This window comes from Chiroxiphia lanceolata, chromosome 1, assembly GCF_009829145.1.
Source record: "Chiroxiphia lanceolata isolate bChiLan1 chromosome 1, bChiLan1.pri, whole genome shotgun sequence".
NCBI classification, from domain to species: Eukaryota; Metazoa; Chordata; class Aves; order Passeriformes; family Pipridae; genus Chiroxiphia; species Chiroxiphia lanceolata.
In genome coordinates, this window is record NC_045637.1 from 106588467 (window position 1) to 106609835 (window position 21369).

Below are 21369 nucleotides of genomic sequence, written 5' to 3' on the forward strand. Positions count from 1 at the left end.
TATGATTTTATTTTTACATGGAAACTTTGCCTTGCTCTGTAGAGAAGAGAATTTTTATGGGATATGTTTTATAGCTGTGATTATTATTTTTTATTATTATGTAGCTCTAAGAACACTTGCAGTTTGTTTTCTGTTAGTTAATTTTCATTCTTCTAAGACATTCATGCAGCTGGGGTAGCTTTGCTTTTTGTAGCTCTTTTCCTCAACCACTCTGCTGTGTATCAGGAAGAGCAGCTACATGGCAGTTCTAGGCTGTGGAGTTGGACGTTGGGGAGGAGGAGCCTCCCTGCTTCATAGATTTTATTTACTATCTGGGCAGAATATCCACCAAACCAATCAATTGTGTGGATTTAAAATAAAAAGCTTTGTCAATCCGGAAGGAGTCCTTCCCCTGAATCATTGAAAAGAGCTGGGAACATGAACAGCGCTTACTCAGAGCTATGATATGGTGCCCTGGCTCAGGCATGGGCTGGGGAGGGGGACAGTTGTGTCTCAGCAGCCAGACTCACTCACTTGGGCAAGGACCAGCTGTGCTCACACTGCCTGCCCGCCCTGTCCCTGTCCCAGGGTTGCTGAGTGGGACTGCTTCCATCTGCCAGCTCAGCCTCCCCACCAGGCAGGGGCCTGGTAACATCACTGAAAGCTCTGCACAGACACAGGCTCATCCATCATATTTTTCCTCTCCTGCCAGTGGTAGATCTGTTGATGAGTGTGATCTGTGACTGGTGTAGGACTTTGCTGCAACAAGAGACTCTCCTCAGTTCTTTCTCAGTGATGCTCTGACATTAAATGCACTGTTTCTAGTACAGCCAGTAAAATGTCTCCTTTTTATAGGCATGGCTGAAATACTGATAGATATTTATGAACCAATTTGCCATGGCTTCTCCATGGCTTCTCCTGTGATGGAAAAAAAAGTGCCTTTTTTTTTTTTTAAATTGAAGCTTAAACTCATTCCAGAATATGAGAACAAGATCTATAAAGTAGTCAGTTTTATAATTTAAAAATTATTTATTTGCAGCAGATATATTTGCTAAAATATGAAGATTGTGTTCTTCTGTTTTTCAGTTTGGAGAAGTTATGCTAATTGTTTAAAATGGAACAGTATCTCTAATGTAAGGAAAGATTTAGGTGTAGATTGAGTGCCTTGTCATGAGTAGTCTAAAGGTATGACTTAGGTTTGTCCTTTTACAGAAGTTAGTGTATATTCTCAAAGTTTGCACTCAGAATGAGCAGTAGTTGCTAAAGAACATTTTGCAGATGTGTTTGCAGATCCTGTGATTTTCTCTTTTCAAAAATTTTAGCTACACAGACATTTTTGACAATTGGCTAGGCACATCAGCTACCACTTCAGAAATTCATGTTGTAAATTTTACATGAAGAGACGTTTTTGGCAGCTGCTTTGTGGTTTGACTTTCAGCTGCCCCAGAAAGGGTATATGCAATCAGTTACCCTATCCAGACTATGTAAGCAAGAAGCAAGTATTTTAGCCTAAGGATGACTTGGATGATAATACTGAATTAAATTCAATGATTGCATGTAGAGAAATACATATATACTCCTGCCCACATGCATAGATCATTTCATAGGATAAGAGGAGCTAAGGATGGAAGATACTCCTGATTCTGTGAATAAACACACTAAGAAACCTGCGCTTCCCACAGAATACACCTCTCCCACCTCAGCTAAGCCTGGGGAGCTGGCAGTTGCCTTTTAGCAAGCATTGCAAAGCCTTTGCAAACCCTTCCAGTTTAATTTGAAAATGCCCATTCATATTGGTTTGCTGACAAATCAGAAATTTGATGAATCAGAGACTGTAGTTAAGATTTTGCTCTGGCAAATGTCTCTTACTATGCCCTCTTCCTCACCTTCCTGCCAGTATTGACAGATTTCAGGCTCTGGGAATTTGGCCATACCGTTGCAGGCACTGGCAGAAAAAAACCCTTAACATCTTTTTGGATCAAAGTAGGGTTCTCTATTCAGTTGAAAATTATGCAAAGCTCTGTGTGTAACTCTTAGCAAATCCAGCACTTAAAGGTCTCATGTTATTATAGATTATATTGAAGATCAGGTGTTTTTCTGTTGACTTTATCAGTTGAATATGTAGCACTTCTCATCACTGCTGGTCTTCACAATGTCTTATGAAGGTGTCACTCCTCAAAACCTTACTTTACAGATGAGAAAACTAATAAGCAAAAAAAATGTAATGCACTCAGAGTGTACTGTGTCCCAGACAAGAAAAAAGCTATCAAAATTTATTATGTATGCAAGGAAAAAGTTATGCTGCTGGCTTGCAAACTTACCTTGACCACACACCCAGGCTGATCTGCAGTATTTATGCTGAGTTGAAGACTCCATATGTCTTTACTGTGCATTTTCCATACCTCTGAATGCTTAGCTGGCATCCATCAGGAATTCAGACTATACAAATACTTTTGACCATGAAGATTGTAAACACAGCTTTGCTGGGGTTGCAAAATATTAAGTCTGCCATGTAACAGCAAACGCTCTGTGGCAGCTCTGCCCCAGTGATTTCTGAGAGCAGACATCGCCCTGGAGAGACCACGGCAGACAAAGCACGAATATTCAGAAGACTTTCCTACATTTAAATTTGTGCTGTGTTTTGGATTTTTTTTTTTTTTGCTGTTGAAAGTAAAGTTTGCATCATTTACAGTTGCACAGTTGCAGATACTTTTAGGGGAGATAAGAGGATCAGGACTGATCCTATGGGTTTTGCAGAACAAGTCTGCATAAAATGCTTGTGCTTGGCAGATCAGCCTTCTCAGGCTGTTGCCCTGGTTGAGTTAACCAGTGTACCCTTTTGCAGCAATAACACTGGACCAGCTATAGTGGGAGTTTTCTAGCTAATGTGCTGTACAGTAAAATCTGGGGATGAGCAAGGGGATAGAGAGGTTTTCTTTCATGTAGCTGAATTAAACTATGCTCTGGCTAAACATTTTGACATCTGTTGCCCATAGGCCTGATTCCAGGCTTTCTCAAGCCCACAGAAAATGGCATGAGTGAGGCAGAGACTTGGGGGGCTGATCTCTGCCCATTTCCCGAGCACTGCTGTCAGCCTGTTGTCCAATTCGGCGGAGACTTGGGAATCAATGCGAAAAATAAGCAGTCTCTTCATCCTTCCTCTCCCTTTTCTCTTTCTTCTGCTCTCTTTGGGCCAAGATTTCTTGGCACGGTTGTACAGGAAAGCTTTCTGCTTGCTGCTGAGTGTAATTTCTGTTGCTTTCTTTTGTGAATCCGAAACGAATGTGTGACTCCAGGTGTTAACGCTCATGTTTTCGAAAGTGACATTAAACCCTTGTTAGAAAAGGCAAAGATGAAACTTTACATCCACAGTGCATTCCCGTTTTTTCTTTTTTTTTTTTTTTAGTGTTCATATTTTTCTGCCCACCCAATGCAAGAGTTGAAAATGCATTTCCCTGTGATATGGAGCTAGGCCGGCTTTTTTAGCTGCCTGATTTATCAAAAGGGTTTATAAAACTGTGTGAACAAGTTATTTTGCAGATTCCTTGGCCAATTAAAACAAAAACTCAAATTCCTGTGAAATGAGCCTTATATCTCACACCTCCTGCATCCCCTGCACCCAGGGCAAACCTGACAAAACAAAAGCTTTGATATGCCTATGGATAGTAAATCAATTTTGCTTTTTCCTTTTTTTTTTTTTTTTTTGAGGGGTGGGAGTTAGAAATTGGTAATGTTCTATTTGGAATGTCAGAAGGGAATGTTTTTACTTTTTCAGACATTTTTTGCTTCTATTCATTTATTCTCTTCTTGGTAAGATGCACAGTTTGGCCACAGGGGAAGCTAACTGGGCACTGGGGCGACTGCATCTGTAGATTTTGCCATTCACGTCCTTCCAAGGAAAAAGCTTTAGATGGAAGATACAGCCCAGCTGTAGTGCAGTCATCAAATGTATTGCTTTTGTATCTCTGGCAGAATTGCAATTAGTGTTTACATTTCTGCAGTGATCTGGAATGGAGTGAATGCCTAGAACAAAGACTAATACAAAGTACTTGTAGGTACTCTGCAGGTCTGTTGCCTTGCACTTCGAGGGGTAAAGGGAAGGGAGGGTCTTAATGATTGCTTCAGCAAAGGCTTAATCCAATTTCTTTAAAGCATTTTTTAATTAAGAAAGACAAGAGATGTAAACTAGGGTCTACTGTACACTAGAAGGCTTGGTAATTGCAAGGCAAACGTGACCGGGAGAACCCTGTGTCTGTGCCACAGAATCTAGGTAGGTTACACTCCTCCCTGATTGCATTTTGGTTTATTATTTGCCAATATCTCCTGGTACATAGCCACTGCTTATTCTAACAACTCTTTCATATAGGTACATATATGTGCATTGGGCCATGCATGAATGCAGGCTCAGTCCCGTTTTGCCACATTTTAACTCTTGTGAGTTAAGCAGCGGCTGTGCAGAAGGAGAATTGAGAAATGAATTGGTTTCTTATATTGTAGAACTGAATTTTATTGGAATAAATAATCAAATCTTCCACTGGAGATCCCCTCCTTCAAGGGGATGAGTTCCCTGGCCTCAGTATTCAAGCTTGGAAATCTTTACTCTGAGATCAAGAAATGAGCTGATATGCTTAAAAGTTGAGGAAATGCTCAAGGGCTCTGCTGTATAGCGGCCAGAGTAATCACTATGGTGCAGGCAAGTGCTTCTAATGTTAATGCCTGTTAATGTTGATTGCTAACCCCAGTAGTCTTTGGATTGTATTCTACATGGGTGTAGTTGGAAAAGATGAAACTTTTGCAGTTGAACCCGTATGGGCAGACATATGCTACATCAAAGTCGTGATGGCTTCAGTGTCATTCTTGTGTCTGTTTGCATCTAGCTGGGGGATGTAGCCCATCATTTGTGGTGTCCTTACGTTATAGGTAAATAAACAAACACAAGTCGTATTGCTCAGTGGTTTGATACCTATAGGTGTATGCAGAAGCAATGGGGAGGACGAGTGCCATCAGGCAGTAGCACTGCCTTTGTGTCAGGCAGTACTTACAGTTGATGTTGTGTTTATGAAAACTCTTTGTTAGACTGAGCCACAAAACAAAGCCCAGCTTGCAAGGATGAAAAGCAGGGATCTTTAGGCATATGGTGCTAGCAGTCATTTAACCCAACAGTAAAGTGCAACACAGTACAGTGAACTGTGCATTACCAGCACACTGCAGCCTTCCTCCAATAGACAGGATGTGGACAGGAGCCGGTACATGGAGCTGCATGGAAACAAATAGCATGGCGGAAGCAGTGAGAGCAGAGGGACCATCATCTCTCTGACTGGGCTGGTGAGCAGCAGCCTCCCTGAGCAATCCCTGCTCAGAACAGGACTGTAAGCACTCAGCACACAGATTTTCGTGTATTTTCCATAAAAGTATTGTGCAGTTCTGCTCCTTTTCTCTGGGCAAATTATTTCTCTTGGGTGCTTATTTTTTCATCTCCAGCTGTCTTGTCTATTCAGAAATGCATCATTTTCGGTGTAGCAACTGCAGCTATTCCTTGAAGTTTTCATGGTATCTGGCATGGGGCCTCACCTTGAGCTTGTGCTTGTAGATATTTCAGCAGTATCAAGAGCTGATACCAAGATATCAACCTGATATCAAGTGCAAAGTTATAGATAGATCAATGCACATGCACTCAACAATTTGTATGCTCAGACCTACCATTATTTATTTGGGGTCAATCCAGAAAATCAAACTAGTAGAGCTGTACCTGCTAAATTCAGTGAATCCATGGTTTACAGGTTGTATGGAAAGTCTGATCCTGCTGGTTTTGTATTTGTTCTTTTTTTGACTCATAGTTTTGTTTTGCTGGCTAAGTTCCCATTGCACAGTTCTTAGGAATTTGATAACAAAAACAAATCGATACTGCATATAATTGTTATGCTATGGCTAGGGACTATTTTTTATAACAGAATGCAAACACAGACACAGGTACATGTAGGCAGTATTGCACAGGGTACTGTTCATCTAATGAGCTTCATTGACTTGACCATATGTGCCTCCAGCCTGTTCTGTGTGCAAAGGCTTAATTCATCTCCTGCTTCCCTTTATATTCTACACAGAGCAGTTGTGCACAGTCAATTCATGTAGCCCCGCTGATGATCAGTAACTGGGACATTTATTGTTATCTTCTTGTATCTTGAGCCCTGTCACTCACACCTGCAGGTACTTTTGGCTGGAAATAATAACCTAAAGTCCACTGTCCTTGGAAAGGCCAGACATGTTATTCTCAGTGGGGAAAATGGTCATATTGCCACCTAACTCAGGTGAAGAGATCATTCTGATGCAATCAGAAAGAAAAGTCTCTCTAGTGAACTATCTTGAGTTGATGTTATTTGAGTGTTTTCATTACTTATACGAACTCCCATGGGTAGCCTTGTGCCGGACTACTGCATAATGCTGTCTGGAGCACTGATATAGATACGTGTGTGTGTGTGTATGCATACTGAGAGTTCAGTTAGCCAATTTTTTTAATAAGGGTTTGAATTTAAACCATAAAAATTTGTATTTTTATATTTGAAGTTTGTACCTGAGCTACAGAAATTTACCATTTGGCATGAAAAATATTCCTATGTGAAAATGAATATGTTTGTAACAAATGTTGCACTTTGCAGTTCTTCAAAGTACGTTTTTCTGGGTAGAGAGGTGAGAAAAGAGGTTTTTTGCAGTTTTCAGCCAAAACTATTGTTCTGGGGTTTTTTTCCCTGAAAATAATAGTAGTAAAATAGTTTATACATGCATCATTTCTTCACAGTTTGCTGCAGATCTTAGCTTTCAAAAATTTTCTGTTTGTCTACAAGAATGTATAGACACTTTGAACTGAGCAGAATCTTGAATGTAATTTTATGTAGTCAAATGAGAACTCTATAATGTTTTGCTGGCAAGGGCATCCCTCTAGATACCACTTTTCAATGTGAAGCATGACCTATGACACACCATATGCCAAAGGACTCTTACTATCAATGCTAATGAGTTCTTACGTCGGTGTTTTAGTTGCGTATTAGCTATTCAAAAAACTCATAAAGAGGAATTACAGCAGACTACATCAGTATAACAGTCTATGGCCATGGTAAGGACTAGATTTGCATCTGTTTTAGTCTTTAAGCAGTAAAGCTCTCTTAAGAGCAACCCACAGATTCTCCAAAATTATCTATTGGCCTGCCCATGGGTCTGTGTTAACTCTCCTTAACATCGTCAGGATTGGTGGGCAGGGGCTGAGAGCAGAAGGATTATACTTGACTGTTCCCTAGAGCTATTTGGGACCTCCCTGTTGTCATGAGAACCATGCACCAGCTTCCAATACGTGCCTTCAGCAGCTTAGCTCTGTCAGGTTGAGAAGGCTTCACCCCTCTCAGAATAATGTTTTCCAAGTCCTGTAGTGCTCTCCCTGTGGGTACCTCAGCTGGCTTTGGGCATCTACAACACTCCAGTGTAAACCCTTGCTCACTGTACTGGCCTAAGGAAATACCATGCCCCCAAAGCTATTGAGCTGGTTCGTGTGGCTCCATGGATTAACTTAGTTCAAAAGCATAAAATACTTTCCTCCCCCCTCTCTCTCTTTCACCTGTGTCATTTGCTGCTTGAGTGACTTTTTTTCTTTTTTTTTTTTTTTTTGGTCTCCAATAAAATATAGAAGCCTCAGATTACCAAAACAGCTGCACATGCTCTGGGTTAATGCATTTAAGTCAGGCTCCAGGGTCTGGGCAAGTGCCAAGATCCTGGATCAGCTGCTTTACCGGAATTAGGCTGCTGTAATGGAGCCCTGCATTATTGTGTTGCAATTATTTTGGCTTGCAGCTGGCTGTTCACTCTATTTTTTTACTGAAGTGAGATAAAAGGATTTTGTCTTAAAAATAGAATTTTCTTTTCAGAATCTTACAGAAGCTTGGAGTTACATACCGTGTCTGTAAGAGGTGCCCCTCTGTCTATCGTCAGACTTATCTTCCAGGAGGAGAGCAAGTAATATTTGTCATAGTTTTAGAAGAGCAGGAACAATGCTAAAAGGTCTCAAAATACAAAACAAAAGTGTATTGAAACAAGAATAAAATAAGTGCTTAAAGTATTATATAATTACATGGTTTTATGTTCTCTGCAAGAACAGGTTTATTTTCAACATCAAGCTACTTACTAGTAGCAAGTTCTTCTTAAAGCTGTCCCTATAATTTGGAAATCCTTTGTGTAGAGAAATAAAAGAATGGATCAAGATTTTAAACTGAAGAAAAACATTTCTCCAGCCTTGAATCTCCTGTATTTGTATCCATTCAAGCTCTTTTTGATGCGTATTTATATATATTTCTCGTCAAATAACAGCTCTCTCAGGTTCTCCAATTGATAGCAAAAAGTAAACTGAATGCAATCTTTTATCTTCGAACTGTTCAACTGTGCCCTTCTTCATGTTCTTGTTAATAATGCCAGGTCTCCCAGGAGCACTCTCACGCAATTTTATCGCATAAGCTTTTTGTTTGACCTTACCTGCTGTTCCCCTGGAACATAAGGGGTGTGGGGGGGAAGCCAAAATGCCAGCCTGCCTTAATTAAAATTTTAGTCTCAGAAGATGTTACAGTATGTGATTTCATTAGTTATATAATGAAAGTATTTAATCATACCTCTTACTTGTCTGGGCTTTTTTACTTAGTAGCGAGGTCACTGAGTTTTAAAATAACTCTTTTCAGATGTGGAAAGGTAACTGTGGGGTGGGTATGCATCTTTAGGTGATCCATAAATTCATTGTATCCATGATTTCACATATTTACCCTAAAGGTAGTTGCTTGGATGATGAAGTAGGAGGCAATAAGTAAGAGTTCAGCACTCTTTGCAGAATGTTTTTCCCCCATGGCACAATGAGCATACATATAAGTGTTTTTTAAAAGATAATGCTATTCCTCACTTCCAGCAGTTAAAACTTGGCATCATAGAAAAAGGGTAAAAGAAAAGATAATGGATATTTCTGTGGCATGTAAGAAGCTCTAAATCTTACATGTACTATGTGGTGTTACTTTCATCATTTCTCATTGCCATAATCTAAATCACCACAGTAGTGGGCTTTCTACCTTCCAGATGAAGCCATTTGTTTAATGGAGAGACTATTCTCAGGGAAAGTGTGCACAAAGCATCCTATCTTAGCTTTTGTAAAGAAATACCTTATTCCAGCTTATATAGGAAAAGCAGAGTTAAAAAAAATATATTTATGAGGCTGTGATCCTATACATCTTTTGAAGTGGGAGGGTTTACTTTACTAGGGGAGTTGTGTTATTCCCCTAATTTTTTTCCCATTTTGTTAGCACCTGAGAAGTGCCCCCAGTTGGCATCATTTTCTAAGTAGCACATGAAACCAGCTATGCTTGAGATACTCTGTGCTTTGGGTTTCTTCCAGACCCTGGGGTTGCAAAACAAGTAAAACCAGGATTTCGTATGTCTTTTTGAGGAAGAATAAAGCAAGAGGACAAGGAGGGGCAGTTCAGCTAGGTAAGACAGATTGTGCTCTAACAGTTGAGCAGAACTTGCCACATGGGGGATTTCAGAGCTGTTATCTGCAAAAACAAAAATAAATTCTAGTGTATCAGAGTATTTTCAGCAGCAGTTTTTACCAAATACAACAAATAGATTGCTCTGAAATAATCCAAAATTGCAGGAAATTTTCCAGCTTTATTTCTTCTTCTTCTGAAGCTAGATGAAGATATTTTTGCATTATTCCTTTTGTGGGATTTGCAGCTTTGTAAACCAGGGAGAGAAAGAGGGTGAGGAAGGTAGACAAACTGTCTTTTATCCAATATTTTTCTTTTTTCTTTTATGATAATAAATCTTACTGGCTCATATCTCTGATGCATGTACATCTTGTTGAGTTTCTTCATGCAGCTGAATATGGCTCTTTCTCTGTGACTTTGACAACAAGTCTGTTACCAGGTTTGGAAGCATGAATGTGTTTTTAGCAAAGCTATGGACAATTTAGGGACCGGGAGCTATGACTCTGGCAGCAATTATGTTTCAACACTCAAAGTTCAACATCCTGCAGTTTTATAACCCCAGCTCTGCAGAGAATTATTGGAGTCACTGTCATTGTAATCACTTTAGGAATATATTTACAGGGTTATGTGTTTTCAGTGAATGTAACTGGAGTGCCATTAGCTAACTGTTGTTTTGATCTCACACAACTTGAATGAATCGATGTCATTAGTTTTAAATTTTGAAAACAAAACTAACGTAATACCCCATGGTTTCCCCTGCAAGCTCTACTGCTGGAGTGGGATGTGCTTTTACCTGAAATGAAAGAAGCCACACTGTGAGTCACTTCTATGAAAAGGCTTCTCTTGTTTTTTGATGGTCTGAACTTGCAGAGTGCTGTGGGGAAATGAGTCCGTGTGCTGCTGTGGTTTTTGACATGTGCTGTTTTATGTGCATTATAAGCATACTTCCAAGTTTTCTGTTGCTTCTTAAGAGTCCTTTATTTCAGGCATAGGTAGTCTTGAGGGTTTTTTTCCTTTGTATGTATGTGAAAATTAAATAAAATAATTGCTTGGTCTTATGTTTTGAGGGGAAAGAGATGGATTTTTATCATTAAACTATTATGTATTTGTCCTTCTAGCTGAGATGGTATCCAGTTCATACCAATAAATTATCTGTGATGTCTTCAAGTAGAATGTAAAGCTCAAATATCTTACTAAGTCAAGACATTTTTAATATGTATTGCAGAGAGAAAGCAGACAGAGTAGGAGTGGATTGATCAACTGCAGCAGATTTACTTTGCATCATGCTTTGGATTTTAGATCCAAGCTTAAACTACAAAATTGTTTACAAAGTGTTTTGGATTCCAGCTGCACAAGGTGCAGTTTAAATCTCCAGACTCCAGAAAATAACACCAAGAGGGGGATGTTAATTAATGTGTCTTCTGTGGTAGTCTTCCAAACTGAAGATGCTTTGAGGTGAGGCTAAAATCAAAATCAGCTTAAACTTGTAGATTAATTTTAAGTTTTTCATGAGACGTTATTCCATCATTTGCAGTGAAATGGTCAACCGTATAATGAAAAAAAACCCCAACATTTTCCTTAGGCAATTAATTGTGCACCCAATTCTAGCATGTAGCATCTGGACATGAGAAGTCAGTCTGAACACAGTGCCTTGGAGAAGCGCTTCTCTGGAGAAGCAGTGCATAGGGATGGGATTGTGATGTCCATGCAGGAGGTGAAACACCTGGTGGCAATCCAGTACTTGAGAGTTTCACATGAGGTAAGGGGTGTCATTAGGAGGAACTGACAGACCTCAATATCAGAGGGCTTTGTTCTGGCTGCCAGGAAACCCTTGGCTGATTTCCTGCTCTCACTTGGGCTGGAAAGGAATCATTATGCAGCTTCCACAGCTTGGCCAACTGTCCTATGCAAGGTTCTCCAACTAGGCTGTATTTCCTCCCATTTTACAGGTAACATTTAGAGTCTGTTTGAGAATCAAAATGTTCTTTGTGATGCTTAAGAGGATGTGGTTTAGTGGTGAACCTGGCAGTGTTAGGGCAATGGTTGGACTTGACTTTAGAGGTCTTTTGCATTCTAAACAAGTCTTTGAATCAATTCTATGATTCCATGATTCGAAGACACTGATCTTACTGAACAGCTTGCTTCAGTTTTTTTCTTCCTTTCAATATTGCAAATCCTTTGGGATGGACCAGCTCAGAGCTTTTGGTAAAAAAATGAGTTGTCAAAACTTTACCAAACATACTGACATGTATGACTGAATTGTAGTTTTACAGTGGCATTTCTTCTTCTCTGATTAGTAATTCATGATGGGCATTTTAAATTTCTGTGATTATAAAGTAAAAGCTATGTCCAGCCACTTTCATACTTTGCCCATAGCTTATTTTAAAAAGTAAAGGATACCATAGCCTAGCAAAATTGTGGGAATGGATACCAATCATATTCTTCAGTCTACAAAGTCTACTGAGCAGTACTCCAACCAGGGCAAAGTAAACGAAAAGAGGCCAGAAATAGCCCTTAGATTATCCACCGTACACAGGTGAACAGTGCTTGTGGAGTGAACTGGATAGCATTGCCAGTATATGATCAAAGGGAGGAGAGATTGGGAAGAGAATCCTGTCTCATATGCGAAACATTAGTCCTTTTCCTTGGAAGACAAGAAAAGTGTTAAGAGGTAACTGAGTCATTTTCCTAAGTATTTCAAGTCTAGAACATGTAATTTAATGGTCGGAATAATACTGGACAAAGACCACATTCTAATCATATCTTTATTCACAGAACTTCTTATTAAACTGATGCATATCTTCTAGCAAGATGTCCATCCTTGTATTAGGGGGGTTGAGTGATAAAAATGTGCTTCCTCTCTGGGTAAATTGCCTCCTTGATAATTACAGGGTCTGTTGAAACTTTAAATTTTATTTCTAATCTGAACAATTCTAGGTTTATCTTCCAGCCATGTAATTTTACTCTACCATTTTCTACTCTGTTCCAGAACTATGGTTTAACCCCAGCCAGCAATTCAGCCCCATGCAGCCACTCACTCTCCCCAGTGGCATGGAGGAGAGAATCAGAAAAGTAGAAACGAGAAAACTCATGGGTTGAGATAAGGGCAGTTTAATAGGTAAAGCAAAAGCCATGTGTGCAAGCAAAGCAAAACAAGAAATACATTCATCACTTCCTGTGGGCAGCAGGTATTCAGCCATCCCCAGGAAAGCAGAGCTCCATCATCTGTAATGGTTACTTGGGAAGACAAACACTATCACTCTGAACATTCCCCCCTTCCTTCTTCTTCCTACAGCTTTATATGTTAAACATGATGTCATATGGCCTAGGATATCCCTTTAGTCAGTTGGGATCAGCTGTCCCAGCTTTGTCACCTCCCGGCTTCTTTGGGTACCCCCAACCTCCCCCCTGGTGGGGTGGTATGAGAAGAAGAAAAGGCCTTGACTCTGTGTGAGCACTGCTAAGCAGTAATTAAAACATCCCTGAATTATCATGCTGTTTTCAGCACAAATCCAAAACTTAGTCCTGTAGTAGCTACTAGAAAGAAAATAACTCTGCCCTGACCAAAACTAGCACAACTATCTAATTGCAGATGCCTCTGTGTCTTTTGAGTAAGTTGAGCAGAGTGTGAGCTCATTAGGTCTTCCAGGAAGAGGTGCACTTTCTGAGCTTGGAACATGTTTTTAGCTTTCTTCTCAACCCATATCAGTTTGGGGGAGTCTTCTGTAAAGGTAAGAGCCTTCTGTGTGCAGGAACTTTTGCTGCTAGACTGTTTTCAGGACGTTGCAGGGTATTCCCTTGTGTTCACGCCAAGAGGTGGTGCTTGCTCCCCTTGGCTTTTTCATGGGAGCTCAAGTTCAATATCTTCCCAGTGCTCCTGGCAATTGCAGCAGGGGCTGGTCTGGTCTGTACTGGGGGGGGGTGGGGGCAGGTAGGGAACCAGAAAGGCACTGCAGTAGTTGCAGAGCAGGCAGGAGCATGACCACATCTGTGTAGCATTTCATCCAGCTCAGTCACCTCTGCTTGAGGTTTCCCTTTTGACTTTCTTTTGGACTTTACTTGTCTAAGCACTGAACTGTGTTGCCAAGGTACCTGCATTTTAGGTGGCACTACACTGAGTGAAGTGGAAAGGAAGCAGATGAGCTCTGAAATCATGTTCCATCAAAACCACTGTGATTTTATGTATTTGTGTCGGATGTGCTTGGATGCAAGGACTCCGTTCAAGTAGTAAGAGTACAATAAGACTTGCAGTTCAGGGACTCAACACCAGACTGCTGCACTTCTCAAAGTGCTGATTACTCTTTACCAACAGTGCTGATACACGTGTTACAAAGCTGCCTTGCTTAATACATGCGTCAAATCTAAAATGAGCAATGAAACAGTCCCTCCCGACATGCATGAGCCATTCCTGAAGTATGTATATTGAGGCCAGCAGAGCACCAAACATGCTTTAATTACAGCTCTGAGTGATACTACTGGCAGAGGTTGACCATTTCACTGCATTTTGTGATTTGAGCTGCCAGGAAATTAAAACATTTGTGGGTCATGCAGTCTTTCTCCCCTGGAATGTTAAAGTTAGATGACTTTCAGCATGGTGATGCAGACTGTAAAAGTTCAGAGAATTACCTTGATGGTATGACAGCCTCTTCCATTTCAACTGCAATCCAAGGCTCATCTTTCCTCTGAGGCATTCATTGAAATTCTGTGCACGATATGTTCCTCTGGTTGTTTAACAATGTCTCTCATGTTTGCCCTGATTTAAAAAATCCTCCTTTGTAGCAGAGATAACATAGAGCAGGATGATATAATTGCAGTAAAGAGGCCCTGGAGCTTGCAGTAATAGGATGGTTCATCTGATGTGTACTGCCATTAGGAAATAACCCACGTATGTATGTTCTCAGGGGACAGTAAAGAGGCTTTTAAGGATTACTCTGTATGTAGTATGAAAGCTAATGAGTAAAAGAGCAAGTGCAAATAAAACTATTGCTACGTAAGCATGGTGCCACTTCTCACTTATTTCCTTACACCTCTGTAGCTCCAAAACATCCATCTCTGCCCAGTGATGTGTGGTTTTTCATGCACTGCAGTCGGTTTGAGACTTTTGCAGACTTCTAAGAATACTGTATTATTTTCATTTTACTGAAAAGTGAAAAGCAAGGCAGAGCTAAGTTGAGGATTGAAACTGCTGTGTGTGTACAAAATAAGTAATTTTGAGGGAATAGCACTCTGAAATGGTCTGTGCCCTAGGAAAAAAAAAAAAAAAGTAGATTTTGCTAGAATAATACAGTTTCACAAGCATTGGTCGAAGGTTGATATTAGCCTCAATTCTCTGACCTTCATTCTTTTTCCTGGCCAGTGTGCAGAAACATACGAAGACATAACACAGTTAATACTGAAGGACTTGTTTCAAATGTTACATGTAGAATTTGGGCTGTGGTAGTAGGAGATCGAGAGCATCTGGTTTCTGATATTAACAACTTCTTGTCCAAATGGATTGCCACATAGCATGACAATTGTTCCACTTGCATTTGTGCTGAAGTAGAAGCCATTTTAGCAGAACAGACATTGGCTTCTTTGTTTTGTCACAGCATTTTTTCTCTTGCTTATAGAGCTTGTTATAGATAAAAAAATAATTCACCTTTTAATACTCTGTACTCCCTCTGTACTGTTGGAATATATCTTTGTACCTTGTCAGATTTTTGTGTTCGATAGAATGGATGAACTTGGATTTTTCTTTGTATATTTAACATAGTAAAGGATCAAGCTTTGCTATCAGGTAAAATGAAGCGGCCTTACCTGAGCTATAGAACCTTGCAGAGGACATGGGATTTTGACTAAATGCTATACTGGGGTTGTGCAGCAAGGTCTGACATCTATAACTTCATTTTTAATTCCAATGGGTACTGATGATAAAAAAAAAGTCCATGAATATTAAGTAAGGAAGAGATGACAGCCAGTGTATTGTTGCAGGAATACACGCAGACCAGTAACCTTAAACATCCCTGTTTCTACCCACAAGTTAAGGGAGTAAATACTCAAGAGTGCCTCCTTCCGGACGAAAGAAGTGACTTATTTTCCCTTGAAGTCTAGGAGGATTCAGGATACAACCTCTTTACTTCCATCTTATCAAATTGGAAGTATGTTAGAGTGCATGTGAGGTATTTTTCTCTTTATTGATGCTTTTCTGTGTGGTCAGAGAATTGCAAAGGGCTCGCAGAAGGAGTAGAAAAAAGGTCTCACTTTCAGGGGTGCAAGCAGTACTCTGCATGTGGGGACAGGGGTAAAGAGTGCCTGTGCCCTATGCACAGGAGAAATTCCTGAAGTCCTTGAAGGATAATAAGATTGTTAAAATAATAATCCATAGCCTAGTAGACCTCAGGTCTTAAGCCCGTCTTCTTTTCGTATTCCTGCACCTAAAACGTGGTTATGTCATGTACTAAGCAGTGTTTGATAATGCAGAGGATATTTTCAGGGTGGAGAGCGTTTGTGTGTGCATGTATCATTGGAACTAGATGATCTTTAAGGTCCCTTCCAGCCAAAGCCATTCTGTGTTTTTGTAATACCCCTATGAGATCATGCCCACATGTTTGTCATAAGTGTAGCTCCTTCAACACTTCTGTAAGTTTTTGTTTCAGTTTGATACTCATGTCTATATAGGGTAATACATTTGTCGTATTTGGAGAATGTGAAACACAAAACTGAGGGGAAGAGAGAGCTGCATATTCAAACATACAGCAGAGCATTAGCAGTAGTCTGACTAAAGTAATGGTAATGCAATCATATTGGTAATGGTAATGCAATCCATAACGGAAGAGTTTTCTACTTGACCCGAGTGGTGTCTGTCTCTGCAGAGTACCAGTCCACCACCCTGCGCTGGTGCATCACGATCCAATTCTGTGAGCCCAAATCCAGTGTTCGGTTATATTCCCCAAATGTGTCACTTGATCCCTGGTCCACCATCCGTCTGTCGCTCTTTACACGTCTGGGACTTAAACTTTAACAACCGCAAGTGAAATGAGATGAATTTTCTCTTGCTGCTTCTGCTGTCAGTTGACACCTCTCTATTAAACTTCCAGTCTTGCAAATACCAAAATAGTAGTGATAAATTTTTTATTTCAGTCCTTTATCCCTCCCCCCTATAATTGGTATACTGGAGCAGAAGAGGACTTGCAATTTTATTATTGCTGTATAAGCCTTCTGTAAACTCAGTTACAGCACTTCTGATGTTGGTAATTTTTCTGACTAAAAAAATATGCTGACACTGTGTTTGGGCATAGGAAAAGAGTAAATTTGAATGTATAATAATCTGGTGAATCTTGGCTATATCCCAGCCAAGTTAATCACTCATGGAATTTTTTTTTTATTTGCTCAGTTGACTGGAGACATTAATCTCATATCTGTAGAAAGGCATCTTTAATGCCAAAAACTTGATCATAAATACCCAACATTTCTCTGGCATAGAAAAGATTTTGAAGGAAAGCTATCAGTTGACAACTGAGCAGCAGAAACAGAGACATTGTTACTTTATTTTTCTTACATAATGAAGAAATGCCCAGATGATGATTTTCAATTCGTGAAGTATGCCGAATCATGTATCATATTCATGAATATAAATTGAGCAGACGTGACACACATTTTTTATATAAAGATGACATAGAGTACTCCTTCTGATATTTCTTTGTCTGAAATATGCTTATTCTAAGAACATCAGTGCAGAGTTAATAGTGCACTGTGTAACTGCATGTTAAAAATCAGAGTGCTAAAGAAACATCTTAAAGAGAAATTATTCATAGATTTATAATACTTATGGCTTACCACGTTTTTCAAGGACAGGATCTTTCTGCATCTTCCTTTCCTTTCCTACTTTTTCTGCAAAATTCTTCATCTCTAAATATTCACCCAGCCAACCCACTTTCATCTGTCTAGGCTCATTCTCAGGCTAGATCACATTGCTGCCAAGCAGCACACCATTCGTACTTCACCTCCCATTCACACTTCTGCCTCATTAGCAGCTTGGCCCTCCAGATCATCCAGTCTCTGCCCATTTCGCAGTTACTTGTAGAGGAGTTGTCCCAGGAGAAAACCTGCAATATTGTGGTGACTTTGAACACAGAGTTAGTCACAGGTTAAAACAGAAGCATCAGCTTCTCATACTTGTGCAGGCACTCGTGTGTCAGCAGTGTTCCTACTGAAAAATGGTGAGGACACTCTCTAATTTATGATTTTCCTCCTTTGACAATTACGAAACTAGTAGGATGGAATATGACCCCTAGTATGCTCTAATAACATAAAAAATCCCTTGCAAATAGGAGCCAGTGTGTATACAGATGTTCTTCTTGATTAAAATAAAGCCTTCTCTGTTTACATCACGCTAGGAAGCTGCATTACGAGAAAGATAAGAGGGTAAAATAAGAAATGTGATCTGAAAGAAACTGTCAGATTAGGCTGACAGATGAAGGCCAAATACTGGTGTCCTTGAAGTTGATGGGAGTTTTGCGTCTGATAAAGTAGCCAAAAGACAGTAGCACCCTGTGTCTCTTTTAGAGTTTACAGTCCTGCACTGCAGTCAGACATCCCTCAAGGAGGTCTCTGCCACAGGGTAAAAGAGCATAACAAAAGTGTGCTGCCTGTTCATGCTAGCCTGCCTGAGCTGTCAGCTCACAGCATTTGTTTATTGCACTTCAATTTTCCTGTCCAGTAATGTTTCTCTAGAAATGAGCTTTGACTAATTTTTGACTAATGCAGGGAGAAATGATGGGATCATTTGCTGTTCCTTAGAGCAGTTGTAATTTTGCGCTTACAAGCAACAGGGTATTTGAAGACATCTTTCTTCTTCCAGGTTACCAGTCTGTCCTGCCAAACCAGCAGCAGGGTTTCCAGGGTCTCATGGGAATGCAGCAGCCGCCCCAAAGCCAGAACCTGATGAATAATCAACAGGGAAATCAGGTGCAAGGCATGATGGTGCAGTATCCAGCCATGTCGTCTTATCAGGTATTTAGGAACCCTAAGGAAAGACTGCTTTTCTTGGAGAGTGCTTAATTGAATTAAGTTTTTGTATCACACAATGGTCATATAACTTCATTTGGACAGTGTGTGGCAGGAGGCCTCCTGATTAATATGTCCTAAATCAAATCAGTTTCTTTGCTTCCTGTTTACATAGTCTTAGTATTCCTGATTTTAATTCTGATTTGGGAATACTTCAAATGGACTGTTTATTACAGCTGGCAGTGAGGGTAAAATGTCACAAAAAATGAAGGAATTAGACTTCTTCCTGTGAAGAAAATTAATTAAATAAATATAAGAACATTGTGTATTTCTTCTTTTTTTTTTTGCTAGTATAGTACTGTTTCCTGTAATGAAGTTGAGGGCTTTGCCTGATCGAGTTAAAAATTACTCATCTGTGGAGACTCCTGTCAAGGATTTCACCATGTCTTCTATAACAAGCTGTAGCTTGTAGATGGATTATTGTTTATTGGGTTCTGGGGAGAGGGAAGGCAGTGTCTTGATTTTTACCAGGTCTGTAAGTTCCCAGACTTATTTCCCCACCTTATACCTAGTTTCTGTGAGATATGCCAAGAGCATGTGAGAGGTGGCCTGTGCTTACATTTCTTACTAGTCCCTCTGGAAAGTTAAGAAACTAAATGACATCTGGCATTTTAATAGATTGCACTGATTGAGCAGCCATTCGACTTTTCCCTTAGCTTCTCTGAAAACACTACAGCAACACAGATGGAAATGGGGGAATTACTTGTGGGTAAAATTTTCCCCTTACATCTTCAGAATTACTGTACTGAAAATGTGTTTTAAAGGTTAATGATCAAGATAGGGGTTTAGACCTTTTAGATGACCTAGATATACCAGGGTCGAGTCTTTCATTTGCATTGATCCCAGAAGTTCATATTCCACTAGGTCATAACAAAGACACTTTCCTGACCTAGGAGCGGAGGGAATTCTCTTAAACCATTCTCTAACAAAAAAATCTTCCAGATGAGAACAGTTCTGAGCAGCACAAAATGACACATTTTGGCAGAACATGTAGTATACTCAAATTCAGCTAGAAGGAGCATAGGGATACTGGGAAACTACTTTAATTTGCTTAGTAATTGCTATCTTCTTTTTTTTCTACATCTTTCTGTATTCCTACCTAGGTGCCAATGACCCAGGGTTCTCAAGGATTGCCACAACAATCATATCAACAACCAATCATGCTACCTAATCAATCAGGTCAAGGAACACTTACAGCCACTGGAATGCCTGTCTACTGTAATGTCATACCTCCTGCCCCACAGAACAACCTACGGTTGATTGCCCCACACTGCCCCTCCAATAACGTTCCAGTTATTTCTGCCAGCTGCAGGACAAACTGTACGAGCATCAACAATGCAGGGTGGCAGGTCAAGTACTGACACTGTGGCTTAGAGTGGATATATGAGGATAGCGGTGCATTATTTGACAAATAAATCATGGCCTTCAAATGAAGAGGAACACAACAGGATAAACAGTTGAGGGCATAAGTACTGACTATGCTCAAGTGATTTGCTGCTGGAAAAGTCTGTAAAAAAAATAAAAGTAAAATAAATTTTGAAAAAAAAAATGTTTGCTGGTTTATGGTGCATATTTTTGTCATGTCTGCTAGGTATGCCTTTATAGCTTAGCTAGTGACATGAATTCATTGAGGTAAGATTTTTTCCTACCACTGAACACCACTGTGTAGATTGTAATATCCCCGATTCGGATTAGTTTTGTACTTTGTGTTGACTTTGTGAAGCTAAAAGTATTTAAAAATATGATAAAAATCACATTGTACCAAAGCTGTAATGGAAATGAAAAAAAAAAAAAAGAAAACAAAAAGAGAATTACTGAATGGAAGGAATAATTTATATACACTATAGAGTTTTTTATGGATATATACTGTATTGTAGTGCTTAATCACAATAAAGCTATTTGACCTCATGGAGGAAGGTCATGTTTCTACCACCTGCTTGGTCTCCTCTGTTTCTGAGTGAACTTCCATTTGGTTCTGCATTATCTTGTATCAGGTGAAGTTAATGGGGGAATGATGCTTAAAGGGCTTACAGGAGTTTGATGAGAAGACAGCATACCTGTGTCTCAGCCTATATACCATAACAGCTAAGACCATTTAGAAATTGTAGAGTAGCCACACACGAAGTATTCAGTGAACGATGTACCAGTTCATCATAAACTGAGTTTGCACTTTTCCAATCCCTAGGACAACCAGTAATGTCACAGACACAATTTCGTCACTGTTACAAGCTTCTACTAAGTCATGCCTCTCCAAGAGGCCATACAACAGTTGTATATTAGAAGACATAGTTGTCTCACGATATCCCATCCACTGGATGGAAGATCAGTTGCTACTGATGTATCAACCACAGTAACCAGCAGTGCTGCTGCATAGATACTCTGCCCATTCATCGGTACTCCAGCTGTAAACCATTTTGACACAAGATGGCCCAAAAATCTGGTCCATTGTGTTCAAGTAAGTGGGGATGAACAATATATTTGGGGGTTTGGCTTTTAAAACATAGGGGTTTGCCAGAAATTTTTAGAACTTTTAATTCCAGTGGTGTTTCTCTTTACTGTGTCCATCTTCACTCAAATTCTCTTCTTGTTCTGATTAATTGGTTTTGATTCATAAATGCTGCATTGAGTTCCTCATTTTGATTCAATGATGACAACATCTGAGACACAAATGTGTTTATCAGACAAAAGTTGGTGTTGTTTTTTACTTAAACTGCATTTTTGATAAATTTTGAACACTTTTACAATAGGTAGGAGTTGAACATTCCAAAATAAGGCATACGCATTATGAAAAAACCCGAGATCCTTTTGTGTGTAAAATCCGTATGCATTATAATACAATTTT

General features: G+C 39.7%; 1 protein-coding gene across 17 annotated transcripts in view; it reads left to right on the forward strand.

The window, feature by feature from the left end:
- The window catches only part of ARPP21 (cAMP regulated phosphoprotein 21), a 196569-nt gene extending 176113 nt beyond the window's left edge, over positions 1-20456 (forward strand). For all 17 annotated transcript variants that reach the window (XM_032703240.1, XM_032703338.1, XM_032703346.1 and 14 more), the window contains 2 exons: positions 18322-18473; positions 19631-20456. In XM_032703240.1, the coding sequence (XP_032559131.1) occupies positions 18322-18473; positions 19631-19888 (410 nt within the window). In that variant the 3' untranslated portion in view covers positions 19889-20456. The remainder of the gene's footprint in view (positions 1-18321; positions 18474-19630) is intronic.
- The last annotated feature ends 913 nt before the right edge of the window (positions 20457-21369 follow it).